Here is a 15932-nt window from a genome sequence, read left to right as displayed (position 1 = left end):
TAGGTACATGGATGGGTGCTTAAGCTAGGACAAATGTTCGGCACAACATCGTGGGCCGAAGGGCCTGTTCTGTGCTGTAGTGTTCTATGTTCTATGGTCCTCCTGGGAGCAGATGCGGCGGAGACGAAGGAATTGGGAATATGGGATGGCGTTTTTACAGGGGGCAGGGTGGGAGGAGGTGTAGTCTAGGTAGCTGTGGGAGTCGGTCGGTTTATAGTAAATGTCCGTGTTGATTCGGTCTACCGAGATAGAAATGGAAAGGTCTAGGAAGGGGAGGGAGGAGTCTGAGACGGTCCAGGTGAATTTGAGGTCGGGGTGGAAGGTGTTGGTAAAGTGGATGAACTGTTCAACCTCTTCGTGGGAGCACGAGGCAGCGCCGATACAGTCATCGATGTAGCGGAGGAAAAGGTAGGGGGTGGTGCCAGTGTAGCTGTGGAAGATGGACTGTTCCACATATCCTATGAAGAGGCAGGCATAGCTGGGGCTCATGCGGGTGCCCATGGCTACTCCTTTGGTTTGGAGGAAGTGGGAGGATTGGAAAGAGAAGTTGTACAGGGTGAGGACCAGTTCAGTCAGCTGAAGGAGGGTGTTGGTGGAAGGGTACTGGTTGGTACGGCGGGAAAGGAAGAAGCGGAGGGCTTTAAGTCCTTCGTGATGGGGGATGGAGGTCATCACTTCTAGTCTTGCACCATTTCAAACATATTCTGCTTTTCTATTTTATCATTAAAACTAGATAGCTTTACACTCCACCCATTTGCAATGTTCTTTGCCATTCATGTAACCCTGTCTTCATCTGTGTCTCCCACAGCTTCCAGCCTGACCAAACCTCCTATCATCAGTAAACTTGGATACATTACACTCAGTTTCATCTAACACGGACTGTAAAATGAGGCTTCAGCATTGTTCCTTGCTGTGGTTCATTAGTAACAACCTGATACAATGGAAATTATCTATTTAGGATTTATTCCACCTCTCTGCACTGTCCATTAACCAATGATCAGTCCATATTAACATATTACCTCCAGTCTAAAGATTGCTAATTTTGCATAACAACCTCACTAATATTTTTCAAACACACACCTGGTCGTACAGAACTTGAGTCTTGCTGAAGAAAGAGATACTGTTCCTTCCCTCCTGGAAATGGTCACTAGATCCAAAACATTAACTCTGATTTCTCTCCACAGATCCTGCCAGACCTGAACTTTTCCAGCAATTTCAGTTTTTGGTCCTGATTTCCAGTATCCACAGTTCTTCGTTTTTTTATATTGTTCCTTATGCTTGTCATCTCGTAATTGTCAGGACAAATGCAAGAATACCACATTTCAAACCACCTCAACAATGTATACCGTAGGAGACACCTGCCCACACCCTGCCTTTGGAAGGCCACAAGCATGTGGCTGTAATTAGACAAGAAGCATTAAGATGTCTAACACGTTTGAAAGTCGATGTGTCACAAGAAATATATACCAGGATGTTTCATACAATCATAGAATCCCTACAGTGTGGAAACAGGCCCTTTAGCCCAACAAGTCCCCCACGACCCTCCAAAGAGTAACCCAGCCAAACCCATTCCCCTAACGTATTACTCTACAGTTACCCCTGACTAATGGACCTAACCTACACATCCCTAAAGACTACGGGCAATTTAGCATGGCCAGTTCACCTAACCTGCACATCTTTAGATTGTGGGAGGAAACCGGAGCACCCGGAGGAAATCCACACAGACACGGGGTGAATGTGCAAACTTCACACAGCCAGTCGCCCAAGGCGGGAATTGAACCTGGGAACCTGATGCTGTGAGGCAGCACTGCTTATGGGCGGCACGGTGGCACAGTGGTTAGCACTGTTGCCTCACAGCGCCAGAGACCCGGGTTCAATTCCCGCCTCAGGCAACTGCCTGTGTGGAGTTTGCACGTTCTCCCCGTGTCTGCGTGGGTTTCCTCCGGGTGCTCTGGTTTCCTCCCACAAGTCACAAAGATGTGCAGGTCAGGTGAATTGGCCATGCTAAATTGCCCGTAGTGTTAGGTAAGGGGTAAATGTAGGGGTATGGGTGGGTTGCACTTCGGCGGGTCGGTGTGGACTTGTTGGGCTGAAGGGCCTGTTTCCACACTGTAATGTAATCTAATCTAATCTAATCTAACCACTGAGCCACCATGGTGCCCAAGGAAATAATTTGCAGAGGCTCTGACCATTGTTTTCTCTGGGTTGGTCTGGCAATTGGAAAACTGGAGAACAGTTAACAAAGTATAAAAAGACAAGAAGGTATAGCCTGAGTAATTACAGGACGGTTGGTCTAACAATGTGCGGATTATTCGAAAATCCTCTCAAACATGGTATAACAGTATCATCATTTGGAAAGGCTCAGACTAATGGACAGCATTCATTTATTAAAGGAGGGTCATCATTAATTAAAGTAACTGAATTGCTTGAAGTAAAACAGAGAATGAATAAGAAGGACCCAATTCTCGCAGTAAAATAACTAGGGAACACAGATTGGAACTAACAGGTCGCAAGATTAGAGGGGAGCTGAGGAGAATCTAATTGAACATGGGGGAGTAGTCTGGAATGCATTGTCTGAAATGGTGGTACAGGCAGAAGTGCTAATCACACTGGAAAAATGTGCGGATTTACATCTGAACTGCTGCAGTGTGCAGGGCTGCAGACAAAGAACTGAGTGGTGGAATTAAGCTGGGTAGCTCTTTAGCACGTGACACAAAGGAATGAGACAAACAGCTTCTAGTTGCGGCAAAGGTTTTTCTGGTTATTTTACTAAGAAAATGGATGGCCAAGAAATGTAAATTACAAATCAGCCACATGATCAGAACGGCTTATTCCTGCCAATATCCTCTAGACTATAGTAATTTCATTAAAGATCTACTGAAATAATTACATTGGTTTAAAGAGCTTTCCCTGGATAGATTCACTGATCAACAGGATTCAGACAGGATTTACTGTAACAATGTAAATGAACAAGCTAATGATAAGGAGAATTAACAGGATAACTGACATAAAAAACAAGCGATTAAATGTTTGTTCAGGGTCTCCAGGTTTTTTAAAAACATACACTTTATTAATAAAATTTGTTAAAAATCCCTTACAAAACATTTCATCTGATGTAGTACAGAATTTGCAATAAAATTCAACTTGTCTTTATACAGCATGATCCAATCAAGACAACTGCAATAATCTTAATATTTACAAGGGACAACCAATATCAGGTATACAGCCCGAGGACGAAAGATATCAAATCTAATATTACCGAGAGTGAAATTGAAATAGGTTTTCCTCTAAATACCATGTTCCATACACATAATTCACAAAGTACATTTTTTGTCAGCAACATGGCGCTAGGTGTTCTAAAATTCCCAACCCCTTGGTGTACTGTGGCTGAAACGCAGTGACCTTTCCCCACTGCATATCTGTGCTGGATGCACCAAGCTTCAGTGCATCCCTCAGCACCTAGTCCTGGACCTTGGAATGTGTCTGTCAAGGCACCTGGTCAAACACAACTCTAAACTGGAAAACCAGCAGATTTTGTACAGACTAAAGGGCATCTTGCACCGAATTCAGGATCCTTCAAATCCACTTGATGTTTGTTTTGGTGTGTGTGTCACCAGGAACAGCCAGCCCATAGAGCAGAGTCCTGCCTCACGGAGCTGCTCAGGACAAAACTCGATAAAAGCCACTGCACCTCTCCCCAGACTTTCGAGTAGTGAAGAGTGAGAAGGGAAGCTTTAGATTACAGGAGGATATAGATATGCTGGTCAGATATGTTGAGTGAAGCGCTTGGGCAGGACCAACAGGACAAGAGAATACACAATGAATGGTAGAATTCTGGGGAGCAGCGAGGATCAAAGGTATCTTGGTGTGCATGTCACTGGACCCTTAAGGTATCATGACAGGTAGACAAAGTGGTTAAGAAGGCATATGAGATACTTGCGTTCATTAGTCAAGGCATAGAGTTTAAGAGCAGGGAGGTGATGCTGGAACTGTATAAATTGATGGTTTGGCCACAGCTAAGTATTGCATGTAGTTCTAGAATCCACATTATAGGACAGATATGATAGCACTGGATCAGGTGCAGAGAAGATTACCAGGATGTTAGTGAAAACAAAGAAATGTTGGAAATCACGGCAAGTCAGGCAGCATCGCTGGAGAGAGAACAAGCTAATTTTTCAAGTATATATGACTCTTTATCAGAGGTGGATGTTGCCTGGACTGGAGAGTTTTAGTTATAAAGAGAGATTGGATGTACTGGGGGTTGTTTTCTGTGGAGGAGAGATTGAGAAGGGACATGATTGAGCTATATGAAATTATAACAAGCTCAGATAGGGGAGAAAACTTTGCCCTTGGTGAAGGGATCAATAGCAAGGGATGTGGACTAAAGGTAAGTGGAAGAAGGAATGGGAGGAAAACCCTTTTCACCCAGATGGGTCTGGGAATCTGGAACTCGTTGCCTGTAAGAGTGGGAGAAGCAGAAACCCACATAACCTTTAAGTGGAATTTAAATGTGCATTTCAGATGCCAAGGCATACAGCATTATGAGCCTAGTGCTGGAAAATGTAATTAGAATACTTAGAAAATTGTTTTTGGCTAGCACAGACTAAATGGGTCAAAGGGCCTTTTCTGTGCTACAAACCTCTGCACTCCTCCCAATGCTGTCACATCCCTCCAATAATGTGGCTTCCAGAGCTACCAAACAGGTGGGCTGCTTTGCCCTGGATAGTGCTGAGCTTCTTGGAGCTGCGCCTATCCAGGCGAATGGGGAGTATTCCATCACACACCTGACTTGTGCCTGACAGATGATGAACAGGCTTTGGAAATTTACATTGGTGAGTTACTCTCTGCAGGATTCCTGGCCTCTGACCTGTTGTAGCCACTATATTTATATGGCTAGTCCGGTTAGTTTCTGGTCAACATTAATAGTGGGGGATTCAGTAATGGTTGATGCTGAAACTTTATTGCTGGAACAGCACAGCAGGTCAGGCAGCATCTAGGGAACAGAAGATTCGACGTTTCGGGCACATGCCCTTCTTCAGGAAGGGTTGATGCCATTGTCAAGGGACAACTTCTAAATTCCTCTCGTTGGAAATGACCATTGCCTGGCATTTCTGTGAGACAACTGTTTCAAAAGACTGTTTCTGATGCATCGAAATTCCAATGAGTATAGGCCTAACCTGCTAAAACTTTCCCTATTACATCACCCCTTGTTCTAGGAATTAACTGTGTGTACATTTTCTCAACTGCTTTTAATGCATATCTATTCTCCTAGTCTCGCCCATGCCCTGAAAAGTTATAACAAGACAGAAATACTTTTATACTCCATCGCCCTTTCAATAAAGTCTATTTGCCCTCCAAAGTGCTTGCCGGATCTGCATACTACAGCTTTGTGAATCATGTCCAATGAAACACAAGGTACATATACTAGGTACCACAATATTCTGTAGACTGTCTCCATGTAATTAGAATACTTAGAAAATTGTTTTTGGCTAGCACAGACTCCATTTCGATCAGATATTATCTATTTATTCCAAAGTTAACAATCTTATATTCCTTACTTTATTCTCCATCTGCTTTTGGGTTAGATTTGGGCAAGGTGGTCAGTTTGGGTGTGCGTTTCTAGGTTGAAGGCAGTTGAGTTGGTTGAATTTGCAGTTAGGAAGTCGGTTTAAGGATCTGGAAGTAAGATTGAGTTGGCAGAGCAGGGCTTTAGGTTCTGGGTAGATATAACATTGGATAGTTAACCATGGTGTTGGGTTTTGGGGCGCCAGAATCATAGAGTACAGAAAAGGCCCTTCAGCCCATTGAGTCTGTACTGCCAAAATACACTAATCTTACACTAGTCCCAGTTTCCCATACTAGGCCCATAGCCTTGAATGTTATGGCATTTCAAGTGCTCATCCACATTTTTTTAAAGGTTGTGAGGTCTCCCACCTTAACTACCCTCCCAGGTAGTACATTTCAGACCCCTATCCCCCTTCTGGATGAAGAGGTTTTTCCTCAAATCTCCTCTAAACCTTCTGCCTTTCAGCTTAAATTTATATCTCCTTGTTATTGACTCTTTAACTGAGGGGGAAAAGCTGCTTTCTGTGCACGCCCCTCATAGTCTTATATACCTCTATCCTTATATACCCCCTGCTTGACATTCTCTGTTCCAAAGATAGCAACCTGAGCTTATCCAGTCTCTCTTCATTGGTGAAATGCTCCATTCCAGGGAACATGGTGGTGAATTTACTCTGCAGCCCCTCCAGTATATCACATCCTCCTTATGCTGTGGTGACGAGAACTGCACACAGTACTCCAGCTGTGACCGAACAGTTCTATACAGCTCCAACATGACTTCTCTGCTCTTATCATCAATGCTGCGACTGATAAAGGCATGTGTTCCATAAGTCTCCCTAACTATCCTATTTTCCTGTCCTGCTATTCATTCAGTACTCCCTTGTCTTGTTCCTTCTTCCAAAGTGCTTGTCGGGATTAAATTCCATCGGTCATTAATCTATCCATCTCACTAATCTGTCAATATCCTCCCAAAATCTAACACGTTCCTCCTCACTGTCAACAACCTGGGTAATCTTTGTGTCATCTGCAAACTTACTTATCAGCTCTCTCACATTCTCATTTACATCATTTATGAAAATCACAAACAATAAGAGACACCAGCTCTGATTCCTATAGTATGCCACTGGTCACAGTCACACAAACAGCCTGCAATGACTGCCCTCTGTCTTCTGTCACCATGTCAATTTGGATCCAACTTACCAAGTTAACCTGGATCCCATGAGCTTTAACCTTCTTTATTAGTATCCCATGTGGGATATTATCAAAGGCCTTGCTAAAATTCATCAACTGCACATGACCCTCATCCAAACACTTGGTCAGCTCCTTGAAAAACTCCACCAGATTTGTTAGGCATGACCTCCCTTTGACAAAGCCACACTGACTATGCCTGGTCAAATTTTGCCTCTCTAAATGGAGACTGATCTTCTCCAACAGTTTTCCTACCATTGATGTCAGACCCACTGCTCTATCATTCGCTGGTCTATCTCTGGCACTTTCCGTATGGCAAGAGGCAATTTTTAAAAATTGGGTCAGAGCCCCTGTAACTCCCTCACTATTGACAGATTAGTGAGATGGATAGATTAATGGCAGATGGAATTCAATCCAGACATGAAGTATCCTAGGGGATTTCAACCAAATCCTCTCCTGAATACATTTCAAGAAATCTTCCCCCTCTAAACCCTTTACTCTAATGAATATTCCGATTAATGTTACAAGTCACACAACACCAGATTACAGTCTAGCAGGTTTATTTGAAATCACAACCTTTTGGAGCACTGCTCCTTCATCAGGTGTTCACCTGACGAGACAAAGGGGCAGCGCTCCGAAAGTTTGTGATTTCAAATCAATCGGTTGGAAAATACCTGATATCGTCTTGACTTCTGACTTTGTCCATCCTAGAGCAACACCGGCACCTCCATATCATGGCCAATTATTGTTGGGGAAGTTGAAATCCCATAATGTAATTACCCAATTATTATTTTTACACATTTTAGTGAATTACACATTTAGTGAATATCTGTTCCTTTGTCATCCACTGACTGGGGCTTATAATGCAGACCTAGCAGTGTAACTGCCCCTGTTTTAGTCCTAAATTCTAACCACAATAGCTCATCTGTTGATATCACCCTTCCTTTCAACAGTAACCGACTACCTAAATACTAACCTTTGACACCCTCCCCTTTCTCGCCTAAAGATCCTATACTCCAGAATGCTGAGTTACCAGTCCTGCCCCCTTCTTCAACCAGGTCTCTGTGATGGCAACAAAATCCCAGCCCCAATGATCCAGAAATCTAAAAGCCTCCATCCCGCAACAAGTCTTGAGCCACATATTCTCCTATTTCTGTATAAGCTGGCATATGGCAATAGAACAAGGTTGGAGGCTTTAAAGTTTTTGGGGGTTTTTTTGAGAGAATCAGGGTTTTCTTTCTCAGTAGCTTGTTGGAAGATTATTGTTGGGGTGGGGAGGATTGGAAATGTGGGTTTTTTTGGGGGGATATTACTGGACATCAATTCAAGATTGCATTATTTACAAAGGGATGGTTTTTAGGGTACCTCTGGAATACTTTGGAGGTTACTGCAGTATTTTCAGGGGGTTACTGGCGTATTTTCAATTGAGGCTACTTTAGCATTTAGATTGTTAAGGTATTTTGCGGGGGTTATTTTAACATGGATTTTGCCCGAACATCGATTTCCCTGCTTCTCGGATGCTGCCTGAACTACTGTGCTTTTCCAGCACCACTCTAATCCAGAATGGAGTACTTAGAGGAGTTACATTAAAGGGACTATTAGTAAATTAACTTGGAGGAGAGTTATTGGAGTATTACCAAAAAGGAAGGGATTAGTGGAGCATTTCTTGGGGGTTTTTTGGGATATGTAGGGGTTTTCCAGGGTATTTAAAACAAGTGTATATTCAGTATATTTTCAAATTATGTGGTGCTCAGTTGGGGTACTTTCATGTATGTAGGGTATTTTGGGTGATTTTGGAGTATTTTTGAGAGTATTCAGATTATTTGAGGGATATATTCAGGTATTAGGGTGAGTGGGGATATTTTCAGGTATCGGGGGAGTGGGATATTTTCAGGGGGAATGGGGATAGCTTCAGGTATTGGGGGAGTGGGGATATTTTCGGGTATCGGGAGAGTGGGGATATTTTCGGGTCTCGGGGCAGTGGGGATATTTTCGGGTCTCGGGGCAGTGGGGATATTTTCGGGTATTGGGGCAGTGGGGATATTTTCGGGTATCGGGGGAGTGGGGATATTTTCGGGTCTCGGGGCAGTGGGGATATTTTTGGGTATCGGGGCAGTGGGGATATTTTCGGGTATCGGGGGAGTGGGGATATTTTCGGGTATCAGGGGCAGTGGGGATATTTTCGGGTATCGGGGGAGTGGGGATATTTTCGGGTATCGGGGCAGTGGGGATATTTTCAGGTATCGGGGGAGTGGGGATATTTTCGGGTATCGGGGCAGTGGGGATATTTTCGGGTATCAGGGCAGTGGGGATATTTTCGGGTATCGGGGGAGTGGGGATATTTTCGGGTATGGGGGGAGTCGGGATATTTTCGGGTATCGGGGGAGTGGGGATATTTTCGGGTATCGGGGGAGTGGGGATATTTTCGGGTATCGGGGGAATGGGGATATTTTCGGGTATTGGGGGAATGGGGATATTTTCGGGGCGAGTGGGGATATTTCGGGGGGCAGTGGGGATATTTTCGGGGAGAATGGGGATATTTCCGGGTATCTAAGGGAGTGGGGATATTTCGGGGGGAAATGGGGATATTTTCTGGGGGAGTGGAGATACTTTGGGGGGAGTGGGGATACTTTGGGGGAGAATGGGGATATTTTCGGGGGGAATGGGTTGTCTTGGGGGGGAGTGGGGATATTTCGGGGGGAGTGGGGATATTTTGGAGGAATGGGGATATTTTCGAGGGGAGTGGGGATATTTCCGGGGGGAGTGGGGATAATTTGGGGGGAGTGGGGATAATTTGGGGGGAGTGGGAATATTTTGTGGGGAGTGGGAATATTTTGTGGGGGGAATGGGGATATTTTGGGAGGGAATGGGGATATTTTCAGGGGGAATGGGGATATTTTCAGGGTGAGTAGGGATATTTTCGGGGGGAATGGGGATATATTCAGGGGGAGTGGGGATATATTTGGGGGGAAATGGGGATATTTTGGGGGAGTGGGGTTATTTTGGGGGGAGTGGGGATATTTTGGGGGGAGTGGGGACATTTTGGGAGGGAGTTAGGATATTTTCAGGGAGAGTGGGGATATTTTCGGGGGGAATGGGGATATTTTCAGGGGGAATGGGGATATTTTCGGGGGAATGGGGATAGTTTCGGGGGAGTGGGGATATTTTGGGGGGATGGGGATATTTTCAGGGGAATGGGGATATTTTCAGGGGAATGGGGATATTTTCGGGGGGATGGGGATATTTCGGGGGGATGGGGATATTTCGGGGGAATGGGGATATTTCGGGGGAATGGGGATATTTCGGGGAGAATGGGGATATTTCGGGGAGAGTGGGGATATTTTTGGGGGATGGGGATATTTTCGGAGGGAGTGGGGATATTTTGGGGGGAGTGGGATATTTCGGGGAATGGGGATTTTTTCGGGGGAGTGGGGATTTTTGGGGGGAGTGGGGATATTTCGGGGGGAGTGGGATATTTTGGGGGGAGTGGGGATATTTTTGGGGGGAGTGGGGATATTTTCGGGGGGAGTGGGGATATTTTCGGGGGGAGTGGGGATATTTTGGGGGGATGGGGATATTTTGGGGGGGGAGTGGGGATATTTTGGGGGGGAGTGGGGATATTTTGGGGGGGAGTGGGGATTTTTTGGGGGAATGGGGATATTTTGGGGGGATGGGGATATTTTGGGGGGAGTGGGAATATTTTCGGGGGGAGTGGGGATATTTTCGGGGGGAGTGGGGATATTTTCGGGGGGAGTGGGGATATTTTCGCGGGGAGTGGGGATATTTTCGCGGGGAGTGGGGATATTTTGGGGGGATGGGGATATTTTCGGGGGGATGGGGATATTTTCGGGGGGATGGGGATATTTTCGGGGGGATGGGGATATTTTCGGGGGGATTGGGGATATTTTTGGGGGGAGTGGGGATATTTTTGGGGGGAGTGGGGATATTTTTGGGGGGAGTGGGGATATTTTGGGGGGAATGGGGATATTTTTTGGGGGATGGGGATATTTTTGGGGGAGTGGGGATATTTTCGGGGGGAGTGGGGATATTTTTGGGGGGAGTGGGGATATTTTCGGGGGGAGTGGGGATATTTTGGGGGGATGGGGATATTTTTGGGGGGAGTGGGGATATTTTGGGGGGGAGTGGGGATTTTTTGGGGGGAATGGGGATATTTTCGGGGGGAGTGGGGATATTTTGGGGGGATGGGGATATTTTTGGGGGGAGTGGGGATATTTTGGTGGGGAGTGGGGATTTTTTGGGGGGATGGGGATATTTTGGGGGGGAGTGGGGATATTTTCGGGGGGAGTGGGGATATTTTCGGGGGAGTGGGGATATTTTGGGGGGAGTGGGGATATTTTCGGGGGGAGTGGGGATATTTTGGGGGGGAGTGGGGATATTTTCGGGGGGGAGTGGGGATATTTTCGGGGGGAGTGGGGATATTTTCGGGGGAATGGGGATATTTTCGGGGGGAGTGGGGATATTTTCGGGGGAGTGGGGATATTTTGGGGGGAGTGGGGATATTTTCGGGGGGAGTGGGGATATTTTGGGGGGGAGTGGGGATATTTTCGGGGGAATGGGGATATTTTCGGGGGGAGTGGGGATATTTTCGGGGGGAGTGGGGATATTTTCGGGGGAATGGGGATATTTTCGGGGGGAGTGGGGATATTTTCGGGGGGAGTGGGGATATTTTCGGGGGAATGGGGATATTTTCGGGGGGAGTGGGGATATTTTGGGGGGATGGGGATATTTTAGGGGGGAGTGGGGATATTTTGGGGGGATGGGGATATTTTAGGGGGGAGTGGGGATATTTTGGGGGGATGGGGATATTTTGGGGGGATGGGGATATTTTTGGGGGGAGTGGGGATATTTTCGGGGGGTATTATCGGGGGTAGCCCCTCCCCAGGCCCCGCTCTCTTACCGGTCCCGAGGATGAGGAGAGTCGCCAGAAGCGGCCCCGCTCCGCCCGGACCCGGAGCCAGAGCTAAAGCCGGGCCCATCGCCATGGAGCAGCCGGACACACGCGCACAGGAACGCGCACAGCACTCCAGATCGCGCACGTGCATGGCGTCTTCGTGATCCCGCCCCGTGAGCGCGCGCTCACGCACTATCATTGAAACTCGCCTCAGTTCCAGAAGTCTCTCTCTCTCTCTCTCTGTCACTCTCCCTCTGTCTCTGTCCCTCTCCCTCTCCCCCTGTCTGTCTCTCTCTCTCTCCCTGTCTCTCTGTGTCTGTCCCTCTCCTCCTGTCTCTCTCTGTCCCTGTCAGTCTCTGTCTCTCTCTCTCCCTCTGTCACTCTCCCTCTGTCCCCCTCCCCCTGTCTCTCTCTCTCTGTGTCCCTGACAGTCTCTGTCTGTCTCTCTCTCCCTCTCCCTCTGTCCCAGTCTCTGTCCCTCTCCCTCTGTCCTTGTCCCTCTCCCCCGTCTCTCTCTCTCTGTGTCCCTGTCAGTCTCTGTCTCTCTCTCTCTCCCTCTGCCCCTGTCTCCCTGTCTCTGTCCCTCTTCCCCGTCTCTCTCTCTCTCTCTCTCTATCTTTGTGTCCCTGTCAGTCTCTGTCTGTCTCTCTCTCTCTCTCTCTCTCCCTCTCCCTCTGTCACTCTCCCCCTGTCTCTCTCTCTCTCTCTCTCTGTGTCCCTGTCAGTCTTTGTCTGTCTCTCTCTCTCTCTCTCCCTCTCCCTCTGTCCCAGTCTCTGTCCCTCTCCCTCTGTCCTTGTCCCTCTCCCCCGTCTCTCTCTCTCTGTGTCCCTGTCGGTCTCTGTCTCTGTCTCTCTCTCTCTCTCCCCCCCTCTGTCCCCCTCCCCCGTCTCTCTCCCTCTGTCCCTGTCAGTCTCTGTCTCTCTCTCTCCCTCTGTCACTCTCCCTCTGTCCCTCTCCCCGTGTCTCTCTCTCTCTCTCTCTCTCTGTCCCTGTCAGTCTCTGTCTGTCTCTCTCTCTCCCTCTCCCTCTGTCCCAGTCTCTGTCCCTCTCCCTCTGTCCTTGTCCCTCTCCCCCGTCTCTCTCTCACTGTCCCTGTCAGTCTCTCTCTCTCTCTCTCTCTCTCTCCCTCTGTCCCTCTCCCCCGTCTCTCTCTCTGTGTCCCTGTCAGTCTCTGTCTCTCTCTCTCTCCCTCTGCCCCTGTCTCCCTGTCTCTGTCCCTCTTCCCCGTCTCTCTCTCTCTCTCTCTATCTCTGTGTCCCTGTCAGTCTCTGTCTCTCTCTCTCTCTCTCTCCCTCTGTACCTCTCCCCCGTCTCTCTCTCTCTGTGTCTCTGTCAGTCTCTGTCTCTCTCTCCCTCTGTCACTCTCCCCCTGTCTCTCTCTCTCTCTCTCTCTCTCTCTCTGTGTCCCTGTCAGTCTCTGTCTGTCTCTCTCTCTCTCTCTCCCTCTCCCTCTCCCTCTGTCCCAGTCTCTGTCCCTCTCCCTCTGACTTGTCCCTCTCCCCCGTCTCTCTCTCTCTCTGTCCCTGTCAGTCTCTCTCTCTCTCCCTCTGTCCCTCTCCCCCGTCTCTCTCTCTGTGTCCCTGTCAGTCTCTGTCTCTCTCTCTCTCCCTCCCTCTGCCCCTGTCTGTCTCCCTGTCTCTGTCCCTCTTCCCCGTCTCTCTCTCTCTCTCTCTCTGTGTCCCTGTCAGTCTCTGTCTCTGTCTCTCTCTCTCTCTCCCTCTGTCCCTCTCCCCCGTCTCTCTCTCTGTGTCCCTGTCAGTCTCTGTCTCTCTCTCTCTCTCTCCCTCTGCCCCTGTCTCCCTGTCTCTGTCCCTCTTCCCCGTCTCTCTCTCTCTCTCTATCTCTGTGTCCCTGTCAGTCTCTGTCGCTGTCTCTGTCTCTCTCTCTCCCTCCCTGTCTCCCTCTGTCCCAGTCTCTGTCCCTCTCCCTCTGTCCTTGTTCCTCTCCCCCTGTCCTTGTCCCTCTCCCCATTTCTCACTCTCTCTCTGTCCCTGTCAGTCTCTGTCTCTCTCTCTCTCCCTCCCTGTCTCTGTGTCTGTCCCTCTCCTCCTGTCTCTCTCTCTGTCCCTGTCAGTCTCTGTCTCTCTCTCTCCCTCTGTCACTCTCCCTCTGTCCCTCTCCTCCTGTCTCTCTCTCTGTCCCTGTCAGTCTCTGTCTCTCTCTCTCTCCCTCTGTCACTCTCCCTCTGTCCCCCTCCCCCTGTCTCTCTCTCTGTGTCCCTGTCAGTCTCTGTCTGTCTCTGTCTCTCTCTCTCCCTCGGTCCCTGTCTCTGTCCCTCTCCCTCTGTCCTTGTCCCTCTCCCCCGTCTCTCTCTCTCTCTGTGTCCCTGTCGGTCTCTGTCTCTGTCTCTCTCTCTCCCCCCCCCCCCCCCTCTGTCCCCCTCCCCCGTCTCTCTCCCTCTGTCCCTGTCAGTCTCTGTCTCTCTCTCCCTCTGTCACTCTCCCTCTGTCTCTCTCCCCCTGTCTCTCTCTCTCTCTCTCTGTCCCTGTCAGTCTCTGTCTGTCTCTCTCTCTCTCTCTCTCCCTCTCCCTCTGTCCCAGTCTCTGTCCCAGTCTCTGTCCCTCTCCCTCTGTCCTTGTCCCTCTCCCCCGTCTCTCTCTCACTGTCCCTGTCAGTCTCTCTCTCTCTCTCTCTCCCTCTGTCCCTCTCCCCCGTCTCTCTCTGTGTCCCTGTCAGTCTCTGTCTCTCTCTCTCCCTCTGTCCCAGTCTCTGTCCCAGTCTCTGTCCCAGTCTCTGTCCCAGTCTCTGTCCCAGTCTCTGTCCCAGTCTCTGTCCCAGTCTCTGTCCTTGTCCCTCTCCCCTGTCTCTCTCTCACTGTCCCTGTCAGTCTCTCTCTCTCTCTCTCTCTCCCTCTGTCCCTCTCCCCCGTCTCTCGCTCTGTGTCCCTGTCAGTCTCTGTCTCTCTCTCTCTCCCTCTGCCCCTGTCTCCCTGTCTCTGTCCCTCTTCCCCGTCTCTCTCTCTCTCTCTATCTTTGTGTCCCTGTCAGTCTCTGTCTGTCTCTCTCTCTCTCTCTCTCTCTCCCTCTCCCTCTGTCACTCTCCCCCTGTCTCTCTCTCTCTCTCTCTCTGTGTCCCTGTCAGTCTTTGTCTGTCTCTCTCTCTCTCTCTCCCTCTCCCTCTGTCCCAGTCTCTGTCCCTCTCCCTCTGTCCTTGTCCCTCTCCCCCGTCTCTCTCTCTCTCTGTCCCTGTCAGTCTCTCTCTCTCTCTCTCTCTCTCTCTCCCTCTGTCCCTCTCCCCCGTCTCTCTCTCTGTGTCCCTGTCAGTCTCTGTCTCTCTCTCTCTCCTCCCTCTGCCCCTGTCTCCCTGTCTCTGTCCCTCTTCCCCGTCTCTCTCTCTCTCTCTCTCTCTATCTCTGTGTCCCTGTCAGTCTCTGTCTCTGTCTCTCTCTCTCTCTCTCTCCCTCTGTCCCTCTCCCCCGTCTCTCTCTCTCTGTGTCCCTGTCAGTCTCTGTCTCTCTCTCTCTCCCTCTGCCCCTGTCTCCCTGTCTCTGTCCCTCTTCCCCGTCTCTCTCTCTCTCTCTATCTCTGTGTCCCTGTCAGTCTCTGTCGCTGTCTCTGTCTCTCTCTCTCCCTCCCTGTCTCCCTCTGTCCAGTCTCTGTCCCTCTCCCTCTGTCCTTGTTCCTCTCCCCCTGTCCTTGTCCCTCTCCCCCATTTCTCTCTCTCTCTGTGTCCCTGTCAGTCTGTCTCTCTCTCTCTCCCTGTCTCTCTGTCTCTGTCCCTCTCCTCCTGTCTCTCTCTCTGTCCCTGTCAGTCTCTGTCTCTCTCTCTCTCCCTCTGTCACTCTCCCTCTGTCCCCCTCCCCCTGTCTCTCTCTCTCTCTGTGTCCCTGTCAGTCTCTGTCTGTCTCTGTCTCTCTCTCTCCTCTCCCTCGGTCCCAGTCTCTGTCCCTCTCCCTCTGTCCTTGTCCCTCTCCCCCCGTCTCTCTCTCTCTCTGTGTCCCTGTCGGTCTCTGTCTCTATCTCTCTCTCTCTCTCCCCCCCCCTCTGTCCCCCTCCCCCGTCTCTCTCCCTCTGTCCCTGTCAGTCTCTGTCTCTCTCTCTCCCTCTGTCACTCTCCCTCTGTCCCTCTCCCCTGTCTCTCTCTCTCTCTCTCTCTCTCTCTCTCTGTGTCCCTGTCAGTCTCTGTCTGTCTCTCTCTCTCTCTCTCTCTCTCTCCCTCTGTCCCAGTCTCTGTCCCTCTCCCTCTGTCCTTGTCCCTCTGTCCTTGTCCCTCTCCCCCGTCTCTCTCTCACTGTCCCTGTCAGTCTCTCTCTCTCTCTCTCTCCCTCTG

General features: G+C 49.2%; 1 protein-coding gene across 1 annotated transcript in view; it reads right to left on the bottom strand.

The window, feature by feature from the left end:
• shisa4 (shisa family member 4) overlaps positions 1-11792 on the bottom strand; it is a 97646-nt gene extending 85854 nt beyond the window's left edge. The window contains exon 1 of the mRNA XM_087973784.1: positions 11669-11792. Within this exon, the coding sequence (XP_087829910.1) occupies positions 11669-11753 (85 nt within the window). The 5' untranslated portion in view covers positions 11754-11792. The remainder of the gene's footprint in view (positions 1-11668) is intronic.
• Positions 11793-15932: the final 4140 nt, after the last annotated feature.

The sequence above is a fragment of the Chiloscyllium plagiosum genome, unplaced genomic scaffold (assembly GCF_037043375.1).
Source record: "Chiloscyllium plagiosum isolate Xiang-an unplaced genomic scaffold, Cpla_swu_hap1 HiC_scaffold_26, whole genome shotgun sequence".
NCBI classification, from domain to species: Eukaryota; Metazoa; Chordata; class Chondrichthyes; order Orectolobiformes; family Hemiscylliidae; genus Chiloscyllium; species Chiloscyllium plagiosum.
This window is presented reverse-complemented; position numbering and strand designations above follow the sequence as displayed.